At 37.1% G+C, this 19,876-nt stretch overlaps 1 protein-coding gene across 3 annotated transcripts in view; it reads left to right on the top strand.

Moving 5' to 3' along the window:
• The window catches only part of LOC128695476 (inter-alpha-trypsin inhibitor heavy chain H3), a 165,615-nt gene extending 145,977 nt beyond the window's left edge, over positions 1-19,638 (top strand). For 2 of the 3 annotated variants that reach the window (XM_070095421.1, XM_070095422.1), the window contains exons 14-20: positions 1,238-1,427; positions 4,371-4,484; positions 11,383-11,534; positions 13,945-14,306; positions 14,438-14,610; positions 15,321-15,399; positions 17,047-19,638. In XM_070095421.1, coding sequence (XP_069951522.1) covers positions 1,238-1,427; positions 4,371-4,484; positions 11,383-11,534; positions 13,945-14,306; positions 14,438-14,610; positions 15,321-15,399; positions 17,047-17,236 — 1,260 coding nt within the window. In that variant the 3' untranslated portion in view covers positions 17,237-19,638. Of the gene's footprint in view, positions 1-1,237; positions 1,428-4,370; positions 4,485-11,382; positions 11,535-13,944; positions 14,307-14,437; positions 14,611-15,320; positions 15,400-17,046 lie in introns of those variants that run through there. The other variant, XR_011393345.1, reaches the window with a different exon arrangement.
• Positions 19,639-19,876: the final 238 nt, after the last annotated feature.

Below are 19,876 nucleotides of genomic sequence, written 5' to 3' on the forward strand. Positions count from 1 at the left end.
TATTACTATTACAATTAATAATAATAATAATATTTTTTTAGGTAGTAGATTGGTAAACAGCAACCACCCAGGGAGGTACTACCGTCCTGCCAAGTTAGTGTAAAACGAAAGCCTGTAATTGTTTTACATGATGGTAGGATTACTGGTGTCCTTTTTTCTGTCTCATAAACATGCAAGATTTTAGGTACGTCTTGCTACTACTACTACTACTTACCCTTAGGTCACACTACACATACATGTACAAGCATATATATACACACCCCTCTGGGTTTTCTGCAATTTTCTTTCTAGTTCTTGTTCTTGTTTATTTCCTCTTACCTCCATGGGGAAGTGGAACAGAATTCTTCCTCCGTAAGCCATGTGTGTTGTAAGAGGTGACTAAAATGCCGGGAGCAAAGGGCCTAGTAACCCCTTCTCCTGTATAAATTACTAAATTGAAAAAGAGAAACTTTTGTTTCTCTTTTTTGGCCACCTTGCCTCGGTGGGACACAGCCGATTTGTTGAAAAAATTTTTTTTTAACAAGTTGGCCGTCTCCCACCGAGGCAGGGTGACCCAAAAAGAAAGAAAATCCCCAAAAAGAAAATACTTTCATCATCATTCAACACTTTCACCTCACTCATACATAATCACTGTTTTTGCAGAGGTGCCCAGAACAACAGTTTAGAAACATTTTTTTTTTTTTTTAATACTGTAATAGAACTTAGATATGGAACATTGTTGTCTCAGTCTCCATCTCAGGTTATAATATGGGCTTCGAAGGGAAAATTTGAGTCAGTTAAAAAAAAAAAATTTTGCTGGAGAAACCTTTTCTCAAGTCCCTATCTTGGTCATTAATATTAGGTTGATTTCATTATTATTAGGGTTCACTGTAATTATATTGTTATTATTTCCAGTAGTTTTTGTATATTATTATTGCTGTATCATTATCTTTTTCTTTTTTATTGTAAAAAGAATGGATATGTTAAGAGAAAGGACACATGCAACTAATGCGACATTTTATTGTGGCAACGTTTTGCTCACCAGGAGGTTTGTCAAGCTTGACAAAGCTATTGGAGAGTGAAACTTTGCCAAACTAAAATGCTGTGTTAGTTGCACTTGTGTTCTTTTACCTAATATATTGTCAGAATTCTACCAACATTATTACAACAGATCTGATGTATGTATGATAGTGTTGAAAATAGAATACAATATCTAAACACATAACAACCCATGTTAATGACTCTCAATATATTTCAGTTTGGTTTTGTAACCCAACTAACATCCCTGGTAGTTGTGTATCCCGATGATGAGTACATTGTGGTTTCCCCTCAAGACCAGCTCCACCGTGAAAGGAACCGGCATCCTAATAACTACTATGAATCCTCCATTTCGGGTTATCGACGAACTGGTAGAAGCAATATTCGTGGTAATAGACCACAAGAGCAAGGTTGGTAGTAAAGAAGAGCAGTGAAAATATGAGTTAATATTGGCAGTTTGGAGGGATATGTTGTGTATCTTTATACGTATATGCTTCTAAACTGTTGTATTCTGAGCACCTCTGCAAAAACAGTGATTATGTGTGAGTGAGGTGAAAGTGTTGAATGATGATGAAAGCATTTTCTTTTTGGGGATTTTCTTTCTTTTTTGGGTCACCCTGCCTCGGTGGGAGACGGCCAACTTGTTGAAAAACAAAAAAAAAATCTTTAATAGATCAGTTGTGATTTTTTTTTTTTTTAACCAACCATATCCCACCAAAGCAAGTTGACTCAAAAAGAAAAACAAAAGTCCTTAGTGTTACATTAAGCAATTTATACAGGAGAAGAGATTACTAGCCCCTTGCTTCCAGCATTGTGAAAAATTATGAATTTTAATTAATGGATTTTAATCTTGTTAGTCTGGAGACAATATATTAATTATCTTTTGAAGCAGTTTTTATCATAATTTAAATCTGCTGGAAGTGATGTACATCCTATGAACTTTTCAAAAATTGTTTTTGGTTGCTCTTATTGAAACTAAAGTATTGTTATTATTCATGCAAGATTTCAGGTACGTCTTGCTACTTCTACTTACACTTAGGTCACACTACACATACATGTGCAAACGTATATATACACACCCCTCTGGGTTTTCTTCTACTTTCTTTTTAGTTCTTGTTCTTGTTTATTTCCTCTTATCTCCATGGGGGAAGTGGAACAGAATTCTTCCTCCATAAGCCATGCGTGTTGTAAGAGGCAACTAAAATGCCAGGAGCAAGGGCCCAGTTACCCCTTCTCCTGTATAAATTCCTAAATTTAAAGAGAAACTTTTGTTTTTCCTTTTGGGCCACTCTGTCTTGGTGGGATACGGCCGGTTTAAAAAAAAAATAAATAAAAAATTTTTATTATTGTAAGTTATTTTCTGAGAACATCTTTAGTACATGACTTAATCTTATATTTGTTTATAAACATTGGAATGTCTGCTATCAGCATGCCTTCAGAGGGTGATAGCAAAGAGCATGCAGTTTTTATTTGTGCTTGCCTGTTACTACTTGTTCTGTTGTCCATGTATATTTGCAATGACAAAGTTGTCTGGTCTCACAGACTGTTAGTCATGTTGCTCTCTCTGTCCCAGTGCTGGCCTTACCCAAAGCTTAAGTATGGAGATCCTGTTCTGCACAGTTTTGAGCACAATTTTTTTTTTTTTACACACATCAGTTTTATAAACTAAGCTGTTATCCTTCCTTATCTCATTTCAAAACCCACTTCTGTCTAAGGCATAATACTGCCCCTTTTTTCTTCCAGATGCAACCCACAACAGTTGACTAACACCCAGGTACCTCCTTACTGCTGGGTGAACTGTATAAAAAAAAATCCTACTTTTTTTTTTTTTTTTCATCAAACCGGCCGTATCCCACCAAGGCAGGGTGGCCCAAAAAGAAAAACAAAAGTTTCTCTTTTTAAATTTAGTAATTTATACAGGAGAAGGGGTTACTAGCCCCTTGCTCCCGGCATTTTAGTCGCCTCTTACAACACGCATAGCTTACGGAGGAAGAATTCTGTTCCACTTCCCCATGGAAATAAGAGGAAATAAACAGGAACTAGAAAGAAAATAGCAGAAAACCCAGAGGGGTGTATATATGTATGCTTGTACATGTATGTGTAGTGTGACCTAAGTGTAAGTAGAAGTAGCAAGACATACTGGAAATCTTGCATGTTTGAGACAGAAAAAAGGACACCAGCAATCCTACCATCATATAAAACAATTACAGGCTTTCGTTTTACACTCACTTGGCAGGACAGTAGTACCTCCCTGGGCGATTGCTGTCTAAAAATCCTACTTATTAGTGTAATTCTTAAATTAGTCTTTAAGCATTACAATTAGTTTACCCGAAATGCATTGCACACATGTGGCTTTCTTTTGTGTCTACCAGTGTTTCATTACATGTAAACTACATTATTTTTGTACCACTTAAGTAAATTTGAACGTTTCCACCCATGCTGGGGATCAAATCCCAGTCATTCAACGTGTCAACTGAATCGGACCCATCCTTTGTATTTCTTTTGATCCTGTCTCCTGGTGCTTCCTTATTAATTTCCACCTATGGTTGAAAGGCACTTCCTCTGTTTTGGGACATGGGTGTAATGATTTTGGCAGTGCTTTGCAGGTCCCTGTAGCAGAAACATAGATTTTGAATGCTGAATGACTCCTTGCTACATTACTGGCACTGATTTTCTACCTACCTACTTGCACCTCTGACTGATAACTGTAGCTGCTCAGGTGTGCACCAGGTGCTTGTGCACAATACCAGTAACATTAGAGTAACAATTGGTTACTAAACAAAGCTGTGTTTGGCACAAATAAGCACTTTTACATGACAGGGTCTACAAGAGGTAGGCATTAAATGAAGAATTTGTGTGATATAATTCCAGCTGGGCCTCCCCAATGCCACAGATGTAACCATGAGCCTTTCAGTGCTCTAAAAGTAGTACAGTACTATCTTTAGACATGTCCCAAATGCTGTAGATATGTGCTCTGCAACAGCCACTTTTTTGCAGCTTTACTCTTATATTAAAAAATAAGTGAATAAATAACATTTATTGACAAAGAATTAACAGTATGAGATGCACCACTATAGTATATATTAAAAGTAGCATTTTCACAGTAGATTGTCTTCTGGGCATAATGTATAGTATTATAAAAATGCAACTTCCTGAAATTTGATCTTCTAATTGGCCTTAGATGGAGCTAAACTTCTTCTAGTCTTCATTTTCAATCTGTGATTTTTTTTTAATCAATTTACATTCTAGATAAAAGTTTCTTCCCATATTCTCATACACAGTACCTAAAGTAGTCCATTAGGCATTAGAAATGCCTTTTTCAAAACCATTTAACATTGAGGAATCTTTCTCAGTTGACCTGGACCCTCACTTCATAGTGTACGCTCAAGGACTAGAATTACCACTCTGCTTTGACTACCATGGCCACAACGGAGCCATCATGAACCTGATCAGAGACCCAGTCTCAGGTATGTAAGCATGAAATCATGGTCTCAGTTTCAAGCTTATAACTCAGTTTCCAGCAAAATGTTAATATATCAGTATTTCTAACCTTTCCTTTGATTGATAATAAAAAATTTTTTTTTTTTTTTTTTTTTCAACAAGTCGGCCGTCTCCCACCGAGGCAGGGTGACCCAAAAAAGAAAGAAAATCCCCAAAAAGAAAATACTTTCATCATTCAACACTTTCACCACACTCACACATTATCACTGTTTTTGCAGAGGTGCTCAGAATACAACAGTTTAGAAGCATATACGTATAAAGTAACACAACATATCCCTCCAAACTGCCAATATTTCAAACCCCTCCTTTAAAGTGCAGGCATTGTACTTCCCATTTCCAGGACTCAAGTCCGACTATATGAAAATAACCGGTTTCCCTGAATCCCTTCACTAAATATTACCCTGCTCACACTCCAACAGATCGTCAGGTCCCAAGTATCATTCGTCTCCATTCACTCCTATCTAACATGCTCGCGCACGCTTGCTGGAAGTCCAAGCCCCTCGCCCACAAAACCTCCTTTACCCCCTGTCTCCAACCCTTTCGAGGAAGACCCCTACCCCTCCTTCCTTCCCATATAGATTTATATGCTTTCCATGTCATTCTACTTTGATCCATTCTCTCTAAATGACCAAACCACCTCAACAACCCCTCTTCTGCCCTCTGACTAATGCTTTTATTAACTCCACACCTTCTCCTAATTTCCACACTCCGAATTTTCTGCATAATATTTACACCACACATTGCCCTTAGACAGGACATCTCCACTGCCTCCAACCGTCTCCTCGCTGCTGCATTTACCACCCAAGCTTCACATCCATATAAGAGTGTTGGTACCACTATACTTTCATACATTCCCTTCTTTGCCTCCATAGATAACGTTTTTTGACTCCACATATACCTCAACGCACCACTCGCCTTTTTTCCCCTCATCAATTCTATAATTAACCTCATCCTTCATAAATCCATCCGCCGAAACGTCAACTCCCAAGTATCTGAAAACATTCACTTCTTCCATACTCCTCCTCCCCAATTTGATATCCAATTTTTCTTTATCTAAATCATTTGATACCCTCATCACCTTACTCTTTTCTATGTTCACTTTCAACTTTCTACCTTTACACACATTCCCAAACTCATCCACTAACCTTTGCAATTTTTCTTTAGAATCTCCCATAAGGACAATATCATCAGCAAAAACTGACTGTGTCAATTCCCATTTTGAATTTGATTCCCCATAATTTAATCCCACCCCTCTCCCGAACACCCTAGCATTTACTTCTTTTACAACCCCATCTATAAATATATTAAACAACCATGGTGACATTACACATCCCTGTCTAAGACCTACTTTTACCGGGAAGTATTCTCCCTCTCTTCTACACACCCTAACCTGAGCCTCACTATCCTCATAAAAACTCTTAACAGCATTTAGTAACTTACCACCTATTCCATATATTTGCAACATCTGCCACATTAAATTAAATTGTTACCAGTAATTGGTATATTTGAGAATCAAAATATATCAGTAATGTATAAATCTGAAATCTTATACTGTATGTGTGTTAAAAAGTAATTTTATCATTGAATCTAGTGTAAATCTATGAAGTAGTGTAGTGTGTGTACAGTACATAACTGTGGGTTGAAAAATTGTAACAAAAAATGTAAGAAGTCAGTGGACTGATCAGGATTCAAATTTATGCTCTGGAATTACTAGCCCTTCACCTTATGGTCCAGTGGCTAAGGTGATGGGCTTATATTTTCCAGAACATGGGGCTGAATGCTGATCAATGAATTGAAAAGTACATTACTGTGCCATGTTTTGAAATACGGAAAACTGTTTCTGATTACCTATTACCTGTGTGGGGTTTGATGAACCACTAAGAAATATAGTGATAAAGATCTTGAAACATTAATGTTGTTCTTTTAAAAACTTTTTCTGCAGATGTCCCTTCCTCACTACTGTTGCAAATATGCCAGTAGAATCCAAATGATAAATGACTATAATTGCCAATAATGTAGGCCTTACCATACTTGATATTTTTTTGGCTCAGTGTGCCTCTCTTTCCATCTTCATGGGCTCACATGGTTATGGATCATCTCTTATATTAAACTTCACCTCATCATTGAGCTGTCCCAAAAACACCCACTCATTACAGACATGAAAATGAACAGACAACTTGGGGAGGCAGCAGTTTCATTGGTTCATCAAACCCTACACAGAAAGTAATTTTTCATACTTTGAAATGTAGTGTTCTGTGGTCGGGATTTGATTAATCACCTAGGAATCTACTACCAGAACCATTAATACAGTTGAGGCACCAGTGGCCTGGTGGCTAAAGCTCTCGCTTCACACACGGAGGGCCTAGGTTCGATTCCCAGAGGGTGGAAAAATTTTGACGTGTTTCCTTACACCTATTGTCCTGTTCACCTAGCAGCAAATAGATACCTGGGTGTTAGTCGACTGGTGTGGGTTGCATCCTGGGAGACAAGATTGAGGACCCCAGTGGAAATAAGTTACAGTCTTCAATGACGCACCGACTTTCTTGGGTTATCCTGGGTGGCTAACCCTCCGGGGTTAAAAATCCGAAGAAAATCTTATCTTTTCTTACCTGTAAATATTAAGGTGGAAAATGCAAATTATCAATTTACATAAACAAAGATCTGAACCATTTGTATTAATACAGAGACAAGAATTGAATCACCTGTATTGATAACGTGGGGATAAACATACCAGTGGGGACTAATGTATCTCATTGGCCAGGATGCATGTGCAGAGGATATATCATTATATGACTTAAGCAGAATTCTACAGCTGATCAATCACTAGTCAGTCAGTCTTTGCTAGACAGAAATTCCCTGTATGTTTCAAACCCCAAGGATTCAAGACCAGACAACCTTGCATAATCATTAACATGCAGAAGTATTCATGTGGAATGTATTGCACCTGTGTTAGGATTTATAGATGGTTCACTCTAGACTTCTGGCTTCTCCAAATAACATGATTTCTTATATTTTTGAGAGCGGCATTAGTCCAGTCTTTGTCTGAGGAACCATCATGACTAGTTAACTTAAGATGACAAATGTAGCTATCCAAGATCATTGTGTTTCTTGACCCCTAGCACCAATATTGTCCAGTGAGTGTCATTCCTGATCTATCTGATGAGAAATTGTGCAGACGGGGGAAAAGTCCTACATTAACTTGTTTTGCATTTTTTGGTGTAATTTCAAGAGATAAGTTACCATTACTTTGGTACTCCTTACACTTGTCATCCACATCATTACTAACACTGAACATACTGCCCTCAAACCATACCATGGGCAGGGTTAGAACCCGCGGGTTCTAACTCCACCTGTGGTATGGTTTGCAGTCATGTCATGATGATTTCGTGAGTCACATTGCCTTCATAAGGAAGCTCACAGATGTATCCTTATATACATATATCTGGACTTACCATCTGGTTCCACATACACCTTGTGTATAACAACATCCAGAAGAAATACATGTAGCAACAGAGCATCATCCACACTGATGTACATCTTATCCAACACAGGTAATGTACCTACCAACAGTAGGACTCTCTAAAGGTCACATCCTTTGATCCTTTTGTGTTATTGTTTAATTAATGGTACATGTAAGGAATTATTCCTAAATTCCTTACATGTACCATTAATTTAATACATCCAGTCAAGAAAGACTTTAGTTTACCAAAAAGAGCAACAGTATTACACTGCTTTTGATCACCTTTCACCTTCTTGCAGATATTCCTAGAGAAAGATTGAGCAGATGATATGGCTGTCCACCCATTGTCTTACATGGGTTTCTAACAGCTGAGATTTTGGCCTTGCTTGAGACTAGACTTTATTAGACAGTGGCAAAGACTTGATCACCTTCCTTGTGGAGGTATTAACTCGCTCCTATGAACATTACTAGACCTTCGGCACTGACTAGGGAATGAGGGCAATTAAAATTAGCTAACCTTTTATTGGATGAAAAATATTCACCAGGGATGACTGCTGTACTGTAATCCTGTGCATCTTTCACTTTGGGGAAAGATCTAAAACATGCATTTGAAACAAAAATTTCTCCAGGAGAATGAGTTCTACCAGTTATGGAGAAGTACATTTTGTACTTCTCCTTGATCTTTTAGTGACATCAACAGAATGACTTTTTATTCCTTGCTAAACAGAACTAGGGACTGGCTACAAATTTTTTTTTTTAAATGAGAAAAAGTTGCAGAAAGTGTGTTGGCGCCAACCGATTACCTAGTACTGTAATATGCTTTTCAATTATTTTGACAGCTTTATGATCAATGAATTCATCCAACTATAGCATAATACCTCTTTCTATTTTCATTATTACTGTGTATGAATTAAAATGGTTCACTCTCAAGATGGCCACCATTGAGAATAGATGATTTTCTTAAAAAAAAAAAAAGGGTGATAATAAGATTTAAGCTTTGCCTGCTTTTGTCTTTGTATTTTGTGTACAAAATTAATAACTTTTTTTTATTTTTTACATCTGCTTCTGTAATTATCTTGAACTGGTTCAGCTTCCTTGAGGTAGTTTTGCTTCTGTGCAACATATAGATCAACTTGCGTTTCAACTGATTCTCAGATAAAATGGCATCCATTTCAGAGCCATCAATAGAATGCTTTGCATAGAGGAAGTAGGTTAAATGTAATGTAATTCAGAATTCAATAATGTGGGTTATGATAGACTAGCACTTTTATTGAGGACTTTACTCTCAAGCTCAGCAAAATGGAAATTTCAGTTTCTCTCTAGTTGAATGAATGTTAGTTGAAGAATAGTGCATTTCATGTACGTATTCAGTAATTAGTCGTATGAAATTACTTTAGCATCAGAGCTTCAGTAACAAAAAAAAAATACTCATTTTTCTTAAAGGTGGGTAGAGTTACTACCAGTGATTATCCTGTCTTGAGCATAAATACCCATTGAATGAAATAGTCTCACAGCATGGATTTAGAATGTAAAGCATTGTCAGAATGTTTAAAAAACATAATCATATTATTTATAACTAACTAACATAAAGCAATGAGGCTCTTGATCTAAGCTAATGGAGCTACAAACCTTTTCCTCAGATCAGTGCTCATTACCTTCCATTTCATAGGCACTGTAGGACCTATACAGTTCAGTATTTCTCCTTAAAAATAATAATAATGACCAGTTTCCCTCATCTGTATAATGAGGATATTTTTTTAACACTGCCAGTCTCCCAACATGTTAAGGTGGTATCCCCCCCACCATACACAAAAGAATTTCATTGCCATACATTTAATCACTGTCTTCCCAGAAGCTTCCTCACATCACAGCTCTGATAACTCTGATTTGCAACATTCCCACCCCGCCTTCAGAGTGCAGGCACTGTATTTCCCACCTATGGGAAATTATGATAGACTAACTGGTTTCCCTTAATTCCATCATAAGTGTTTTTTGTTTTTTGTCACACTGATAGCATGTCAAATAAAAATCACTTGCCTTTACTCATTTCTATCTAACATCCTTACACAAGCCCTTTGTATGTCCAAGCCCTTAGTGCTCAGACCCTCCCTTACCCCCCCTCCCTCCCTCCACCTCAGGATATATATATCTTCCTAATCATCCAGTTTTGCTTCACCCTCTCTAAATGTTGAAACCACCTCAACAACCCCTTCTCCACCTTTTGAAAAATGTGTTTGGTAAATCCATACCTCCTGCTCCTACTCTCCAAGCTCTGAACCCTTTGCATAATATTCACACCATACGTTGCCTTCAAACACGAGAGATTTCATAAGGATACCTATTTTACTTGTGGTAATAAATTAGGTTTTTAGAACAGTCCAGGGATGAGGTGAAACTCCAGTATTGCAGACTGACCATAAGCACATGAGCCTTGATAGGCAGAAAGAGGGACATATTGATCCAAGAGTGCATAGCAAGTCCTATTTTGCTGGCAATTATGGGTATTTTTTTTTTTTACACTGGGTTTTTATTCATGGTTCATCAAAGTCTGACCACAAAAATATACATCTATGTTTATAGATGAGTGGATGAGGGTAAGTGAGAGATGGCGAAAGCAAGGAAGGATACAGTTTTGGAATAGTTGATAGTTCACCATCATTCACATGTTCACCATCATTCATGTAGTAGGTGTCTTGCCAAAAGGGTGTAGACATTATAGTTAAAATGACCCTCTGAACTGTGACACTTCTGAGTGCAGGCTCTACCTCCCACCTCCAGGAGGTGAGGCATGGGCTTTAAACATTGAAACTGGAGACAGTAGTGATGTCAATTTTGAGGGCAATGTGTGGTGTGAGTATTATACAGAGAATTCAGAGTATACAAATTAAAAGACAGTGTAAGATTACCAAAGATATAATTTATAGGGCTGAGAGGTTGTTGAAATTTTTCGGATATTTAGAGAGGATGGATCAGAATAGTATGACCAAGAGAGAGAGTGTAGAAATAGAGGGTGCAAGGCAGAAGTGGTAGGGGCCATCCTAGAAAGGGTTGGAGAGAGGGAATGAAGGAGGTTTTTGAGTTTAGATAGGAATGAATGGAGACAAGTGGCTGTTTTAATGGATAGGCTCCTAGCTTGTGAACAAGGGAACTTTTATGAAGGGATTCAGGGATATTGGTTAGCTGAGCTAAACTCCTGGAGATAGGAAGGGCATTGCCTCCATTCTGGAGGGAAAAGGATGTAGTTGGAGGGTACTCTGACTGTGATGTCAGCACACTTCTGAAAACATAGTAATTGAATGCCATTATGTATGTGTGTATGTGGGTGTGTTCACATATATGTATGTATATACAGTATATAAAAACTGTGTGAGTATTCTCATAAATTATAAATTTAATCTGCATAGGTATCATTGTAAACGGTCAAGTAACATCTTCAGCTGAATGGCCAAGATTGACTTACTTTACTTCATTGTTCTTCCGTCTTGGCAAAGTTAACATAACAATTACTCCTGACCGCATGGAGGTAGATTGCCTCGGAGAAGATGGAACACGTCAGGTACAGTCTCTAATACCTGCATTGTGTTATATATGAAATAAAAGAATTTTGATACTTGTGAGAAATTACTGTTCAATATAATTATGTGTACAGTTATTTAATGTATAATTCAGCAAGGCTTTTTCCTTGCCATCTGTTATGACATAAAAATGGTGTACATTATAAAGTCATTAGTAACACCAACAACTGCCTTGATCAGTGATGGGAGAAAAATGTAGGGGTAGAGAGAAAGGAGGGAGGGATTTTTAAACATTAGGTATATACCTTTACCTTACCTTTGAAGAATTTTGAGAGTACACTGTTATTTTTTACCCAACACTCAAAAACTTCCAGCAGGTACTGGGGTTGCTTACATATGGGGCTAGAGTAGGAAATAAAAAAAGACAGAATGACAGAGGAACTTCATTGAGATGTTCCATCTGTGGAACAGTCTTCAGTCAGTGATTGACTAAAAAGTGCATAAACCTCTTGTGAGTAGTGAGCCAATTCTAGAGGTATTTTTTTTAAAAGTCGGATTTTGCATACATATAAAAAATATTTAGGACTTTTTTTCAATTTCCTGAACAATTTTTTGTTCCTTTTGTGTAGATGGTTTTAGTTTGTGCTCTGTCAGCAATTTCTGTGCAGATTGTATTTTCTTAACTGTGACATCTGTTTATTTTGAAGGAATTCACTAACCCTACTGTACATTCTTCTATGTTCTCTTTCAACATTTGACTCCTTGTAGGCTTTCTCGGCAGAACATTTCTATGTATTGGTATGGGTTAAGCGTAGTCAAGACACTTTTTCAGGAAATGCCTGGTAGTTCTTTGTATATTTTGTCCTAGTGAGGTTTGCTGATGGTTGAAGTTAAAATTACTGAATATCTCTTCATGGGGCTGTTTCTTAACCTTCCTTTGCATGGATTTATTCTTGTCCGTTCTTCATTGGGGTTGTGATCAGAGTACAGTATATTGTATTTGAGATGGTCATGCCTCTGATTAGTTCTCATTGTTCATAAAAATCAAGGCTAATGTATTTTCATTTCTAGAAGGTTGTGTTATCTGTTGGTTCAAAGCAAAACAGTACTGTGCTAATGCACAGTACTGTTTTAGATGGTACTGTTGTCTACCATCCACCATTAAACATTTGGAAGGTTGAAATATCCAAGGAAGATAATATTTCCAAGGCTTTCAAGACAGCTATTTAACTTCCTTATCCATTCCATAAATTTCTCTACCATTGCTGATGGTGATTTACATACAAGGATAAATGCCAGTTTCTTGTTCTTCAGTTTAATACCTAGTACCTCTAGTGCATCATTTGATGATTTCAACAGTTCTGTACAACTGTACATCTGTATATTACATTGTGGTTTTGCATCCACCATATATCACAGTCGAAAACCACTGCAGACCCATAGTTCTCATTAGAAGAAAACAAAGATAATCCACTCTTTCACTCACAGTCTATCACTTTATCATCTCAGCCACTGAGCTTCTAATAGAGAAGGCTCGGAAGCAGTGTACTTCTGTACAGGAGGGCCTTGCTGACACAGCAGGTTAGGTTCTGGGCTACTGCTGTAAAGCAAAAAATCACTGTAAAGTGAAACATAGTCTTCTCTTTCAGATGCATATAAAAGCTTGATAACATATTTACACTATCATAAATATTTTCCTAGGTAGTAGGTTGCTAGACAGCAACCACCCAGGGAGGTACTACCGTCCTGCCAAGTGAGTGTAAAACGAAAGCCTGTAATTGTTTTACACAATGGTAGGATTGCTGGTGTCTTTTTTCTGTCTCGTATGCATGCAAGATTTTCAGGTACATCTTGCTACTTCTACTTACACTTAGGTCACACTACACATTCATGTACAAGCATATATATACACACCCCTCTGGGTTTTCTTCTATTTTCTTACTAGTTCTTGTTCTTGTTTTTATTTCTTATCTCCACGGGGAAGTGGAACAGAATTCTTCCTACATAAGCCATGCATGTTGTAAAAGGTGACTAAAATGCCGTGAGCAAGGGGCTAGGAACCCTTTCTGCTGTATGCATTACTAAAGTGAGTGGTGAATACATATATTTATTATAAGAAGTCAGAATAAATGAATGGGTATAATTGAAAACTGCTGCATCAGTGAAACACTGTAAAGTGAAATGCTGTAAAGCTGGTCCTCCCTGTACATACTTCAGAGGCACCAACTGTAATCCAGCTGGTGCCTTCTCTATGGCCCAAGAGCTTTTGCAGTGGATCTTTTCTCACATCCAGTCTCTGTTAGAAGCTTAGTGGCCAAGATGGTAGAATGACAGACTGTTAATTTATTGACCATGGCTCCATTCCCCATCCATCCTTCTGTTTCTTCATATATATTATTTAGTTATTTATTTATAAAATATCTTCAATAAGCTTGCTTGGTTTCTCTGCAGGTGAAAAGCATCACTAAATCTTTGTGGCCATTCTATAAAAAGAATGGTAGAAGATATAAGCACGGGCCAGACAAGAAGCTCCGAACACTTCACTCAAAAACAAGGCAACCAATGAGCCTAGCTGGGCAGAAGAGAGGGCTTGGAATTAATCATATTCCTCAAAGCAGCAATGTTCACCACACTTACATCAGAACTAACAACAAAATTACCAACAGGCCTGACAATTATTTCTCATATAACAAAATCAACAATCAAAATAATGTGTATGGTAGGGATTTTAGTAATCGACTGAAGAGGTTGGACGACGAGGACAGCAAGTTCTGCCAGCAAAATTCCACCTGGGAAGAAGGAGTGGGAAGAATGTAAGTTTCCTTCACTCATTCATCATCTTACATTAACTGTGATTGAAAATGATAAAAAAAAAATATTTAAATTATGATTATTTCCATCTTACATTGCTACAATATGAAGTAATATCTCTTCTTTCTCAAAGATATGGAGATGTCATGATTGTTTTAAACAAAAAGCAGAATCTGCATGTGACAATGGGAGATGGATTGGCTCACTTTGCTGTAGTTCGTTCAAAAAACAGAAGTGGACAACAGTTTCTTGGCTTCTACATCAAGGATCAACAAATCTTATCAGCCCAGACACATGGAATTATTGGTAAGTCATAGAAGTGCCTGATTGGCTTTCTTAATTATCAAAACTAAGTGCTAAGCCACCAATGTCATGCAGCACTGTTGGCTTTCTTAAAGATGCTGGATTACGTATAACATAATAAAGTTCACAACTAGCCCACAAATTTAAAAAAAAAATTGGAAACATTTCAGTTTGTTCTGGACCATTATCATGCCAAAAGTGGTATTATAGTCATGGAGAAGTGTAGGTTAAGGATTACAGAGCACCTGAGGGATGCAAGAAAGGAAATCTTTCTTTTCTTGAATTAAACCTGATCCAGGGAAGGGAAAAATTATTTAATTCCTTGGATAAAGAACCCCTTACCACCATAGAGGCACATCTTTTAAAGGACCATGAGTAGTATAATTCTGTTAACTTGTTACTTCATAATTGTCAGGACGAACCAAAACATCAAAAGCTTCCTCCTCAAGTTGTGGGTTAGTTATGAGTTGTTGCAGCCATGGTATAGTGACTTATCTTTCATAATATCTTTAAATGTATAAATAATTTATTATGTATCCTTTACATAAATATGAAATATTAAATTTAATCTGGCCCAATAACATTAAATATTCTGGTTTTTATATCAGGTATGTTATATACAGTAAAATATTTTAAGCAGTTAAAATTTGTAAAAAAAAATTATACTCTAATTCGGTACACAAGCAATAAATTTATTTCAATTCTTCTATTAGGTCAGTTTACCACTAAGAGTGTTAGGCTGATCTCACCAACTACATTAGCAGTCAACAGAAATAACAACACTGAGAACACGTAAGTATTCTTATTAATGCTCCACTGAAAAGTTTATGAACTAATAAGTGATATGACAGCTAGGCAATAAGTGATGGTCATCTTTTAGATGACCCGGCTTTGGTGAAAAATGGTTTACATTTTAAAAAATCTGATGTTAATATAGTATTTTATTGTGAAGTAACCCTCGATTAAATGGACTTCAGAAATACAGGACACAATTCGCTGGGTCAGTTGTTTCGGAAACGGCAGACAAAGTCCATTGGTTATAGAATCATGTTATTGTTATAGTCATGGCAAAGTAGTCTTATCTCTCTCCACAATAGTTATTACCAGCCACCTGCTTTCCTCTATTAGCTCATATTTTCCTCTTAAGTAACAAACCTACCTCACCTCAATATGCAGTGCTCTTTTATAACTTTCTTCATTAAATACTGGTAATTACCTTTGCTAACTTATGTTCTTGATAAAGCCTTGTTATTATTACATTTATGGGACAGCACCAAACTTAACTTGATTCAAGGAATTGGAGCACAGGTCCAATTCCTAGGATCAAGAGTCCCTCACCAACATCAAGGAACCTCAATTGAAGATTATAAAGCTTTGTATCAGTGAAACACTGTATGAATGAAGGTCTGCTCTTGCAGTATATTTCTTTTTGCCAATTTATTGCTATAAAATGTTCCTTGATGCCAATGAGGGGTTCTTGATCCAAAAAATTAGACTTCTTTGATCATATCTGATTTCCTCCCCATTCCCCTGGTACTGTATGACCAGCTGTGGATTTAGTGTTCCACCTGTGAATGTAGCAGTAGTAGTAATAATAAACTGTGTAATGCTCAATTTTCTGATGTATTAAGGCTATCCTAGTCTGATGATATCCTAAAAGTTTGAAATGGTGTTTTACTCCACACCATTGATACTATTACCTTTGGGGGAGTTATATCTGCTGTAGTCAAAGTGCAAATTTGCAAGTGTATCATTGACTACAGCATTGGGCACTTCCTTACACATTCTTCTCCCCCTTTCCCTTATTTTGTCAGTTTGTACATCTTGAAGCTATATTATTAGATTCATGGAAGGACAGCTAAACCCAGAAAGGTTATAAGCAAGGGGAAATAGAAAGCAGTCAAGTTCAATCCAAGGAAGGATAGGTACACTTTCTTGAATCAGAGACCCTCGCCAGCATCAGGCACCTTTAATGAAGGGTCCTGAAGAAGCTACAGTGACTGCTGTGTACAGAAATTGCTGAATACTTTTGCCTATTAGATCAGTAATCTCAGCAACTACTGCTAGTCAGTTTTCATTTATAAATTTATATGCTAAAATAATCCCATGAATGAAGGATAAGCTTGCCTGTGCTCCCTACCTGTATCCTTCCCTTCATGGGGTGGAAGATGCCTTGACACAGGTGAAGGGCTTTTGATCAAGGAATTACAGCTATCCTCTTCCTTGGATCAATTATCAAACAGAAGTGCTAAACCCACTAGGGTCATACAGCACTGTTCCTTGGATCAAGTTTCAGTACTTTTCTATGAATGTAATATTGTTTCTTACCTGTAACTGATTTTAAGTTTTATGTACTTGCAGTTAAGCCTTCCCTGGTTGCTGCTTTACAGGATCAGTAACCATTAATCAAGATCATGATAAGAAGTTTGTGCATTTCAGGGTGAAAGTTGAGGTAAATAGGCGTACCAGGAAGAATAAGCACCGACTTTCTCTTGTATCGGGTGTATTATACAAACGTCGCTCTCTACTGGAAGAAACACACGTGGAATGTATCCACATTCCTGGTAAAGGCCGTGGCCTTCTGGATGGTCAACCTAAGGACTACCTGTTGAACTGTCTCCATTGCTGAATGAAATGCTTGGATATTCTCTAATATCTTCTATTAAAGAAGAATTGAGAATTCAAATGGTTTTGAAGCTTTAACTTGGCACATGGCATTGCCTTATGTTGAGGATTTTAAACAACTTTTCTCAAATTAAAAATACAAATCATGGAATAATTTCATTAGTTTTTCTCAAAGTAAAACTGTGACTGTTTTATGAATACTTGTACCTGGTGTGCCATGAGATATATTTCATTGCTCTTGTTAATATATAATTAATGCTCAATAATAACTCCCATGGAGACAAATTCAAAATTGGTGTGTATATTTTGGCCCCCTCTTGGGGTCAGTGGTGTGCAGAGGGGGTCAACAGGGTGTTGGCCCCAGGCATCATTCAAATGGGGACATCCAGTCAGAGGGGTAAATAAGATAGCAATTTTGAAATTTCATTGGTGATAAATCAATTTTTGGAGGCTCACCGCATTACAGAGGCAGTTGTTAGCCCTTTATTCCTTTAACATGGTGTACCCTTGCTGTCCAGAGAAAATGGTGCCCCTCCTCAGCCCCCCCACATGCATGCTCATGATGTACGTGGAGCATCCATCAGAAGCAACAAGCAGACGTGGCTGCTTGAGATCTTCAATGTCACAGGAGCAACTGACCAACCTGGCTTTAATAAGCATTGAAAAAAATTTCTCATAGCCGATGTAAAAAAGTGTAGTAGTTCGTGTTTTGTGACAGGAGGTATCATTTGGGGAAAAGAACTTAATAAACTGTTTATTTCATGTTTCATCTGTGTTTACATACTCAAAATGTCTTTGTTTCTCATAATATTTCTCAGTACTAGGCCTTATACTTGAGTCTTTGGGGCATACAATCAAGGAATTGGCCCCAGGCATCACCAGAACTGCACGCCACTGCTTGGGGTACTCTTCAGGAGATACAAAAATGAAAGGAAAACTTGAGTTTATAGGAAGGTTGCATCTCTCAACCGTGCAGATGAGCATGGACATGACACTCATTCTCACCTGCATGGTTGAGAGGCACAACCTTCCTGTGAGTTCCTATTCTCTCATTTTTGTATCTGCTGAAGAAGACCCAAGCAAAGGGTCAAAATATACAGACCAATTAATTTTCTGAGTTTTTCTGGGTTATTAATTGATTGAGCATTGACAAGTGTTCATTACTCTTTATTAATAATTGGTAATTTCATTAAAATCTATATATGTACATACATAAATATATATTTTGGAATACTGTACAGGTATATTAAAAAAATGTAGTACAGTAGTTAGGAGGTAAATTATAAAACTTAAATTTTAATTATAAAAAATTGTCACTTTAGTATCTGCATATACAAAGCCTATTTATTGTGCCTCCTAGTTTGTTAGGTGTATGGCATATCTTTGCTACTTAATGTAGCTGAAGGTTCTAGCCATGGTGTTTGTCATAATCAAGCTGCACCTTCCACACAGGAAAGTCTATACTGTACATACATATACTGTATACACTCGTGAAAAGAACGAAAGATTGGTATGCATAGATAATAAATTTGTGCAATACAATTTTTCTAATTTTAATGTAATTGTGACTGTAAATTACTGTGATACAAGAAAAGGTTATGCCTTCTCTTGTTCTTTTTTCAGTAATCCAGTAGGTCCCTGACTTATAATGTTGCATTTTAATACCATAGTACTTTGGTAACTGACATTCATTTTTCTGATGTGGAAATAGTTAGAATTTAATGTAAAGTAAATCTTAAGTAATTTTTGCCATTTTACTGAAAGCATTTATACTTAATGTTCACATAGAGCAGACATTTAAGCAGGAGCTCACCATCCCTCTCAGTTATACTAATCACTTTCTTACTCTGTACCCATCCCACTCCTGTCTCACTTCCATGCTCTCCTCTTTCTGACAGTCCAGTTGCTGCCACCCCATACACATGTATGGTGCTAAATGCTCTTAGAGCAGAAGAAAGCTCTAAACCCATAGGGGTCATTTTGCACCTGGGAAAGAGGAGGCATTAGATTTGATCTAAGGGAATAAATCTAGTTAGATTAATATCCTCTCAACTGCATCACTATCTCCCCTGGGGGTACTTAAAAAAAAAAATGTAGATTATTATTACTCAAGAATGCATCTTTAATTATAGCATAGGTGCCTATGGGAAAAAATAGGTTCCTGTGTACCAATCAATCAACTTAACAGTTTTGAAGACTGAAGTAATATTGTAAGTCAGAGATCTACTGTTCAAAGGCACTGTAGACTATTGATTCACCAGATGCCTCTTAAACATTATACTGCACTTCAGGGATTTTTTATTATTATTCCCCTTACATTTCTCTAACATTTCCAGCACTCCTATTCAGATTTCCCATCTTTGTACTACATTTCCCCGATGTAAATACAGGAAACAGCCAGGGAAATTTGTGTTTCTCTTTCCGTGTGGTGACCTGCATATGTATATAGATATATTTATCAAGAGTTTGGACCTTCCTTGTATCATTTCCTACATTCAAATACCAACAGGTGTAGAATTATTTGACTTTAATGGTCTTGGCATTTCATCTGCTACTCATTAGCAGATTTCACTGTACATGGTTATTTGCTACAAGTCCATTGGTTATTTTATATATAAATAAAGCAAAATATCAATGACTTGTA

Source organism: Cherax quadricarinatus, chromosome 50 (assembly GCF_038502225.1).
Source record: "Cherax quadricarinatus isolate ZL_2023a chromosome 50, ASM3850222v1, whole genome shotgun sequence".
Lineage (NCBI taxonomy): Eukaryota > Metazoa > Arthropoda > Malacostraca > Decapoda > Parastacidae > Cherax > Cherax quadricarinatus.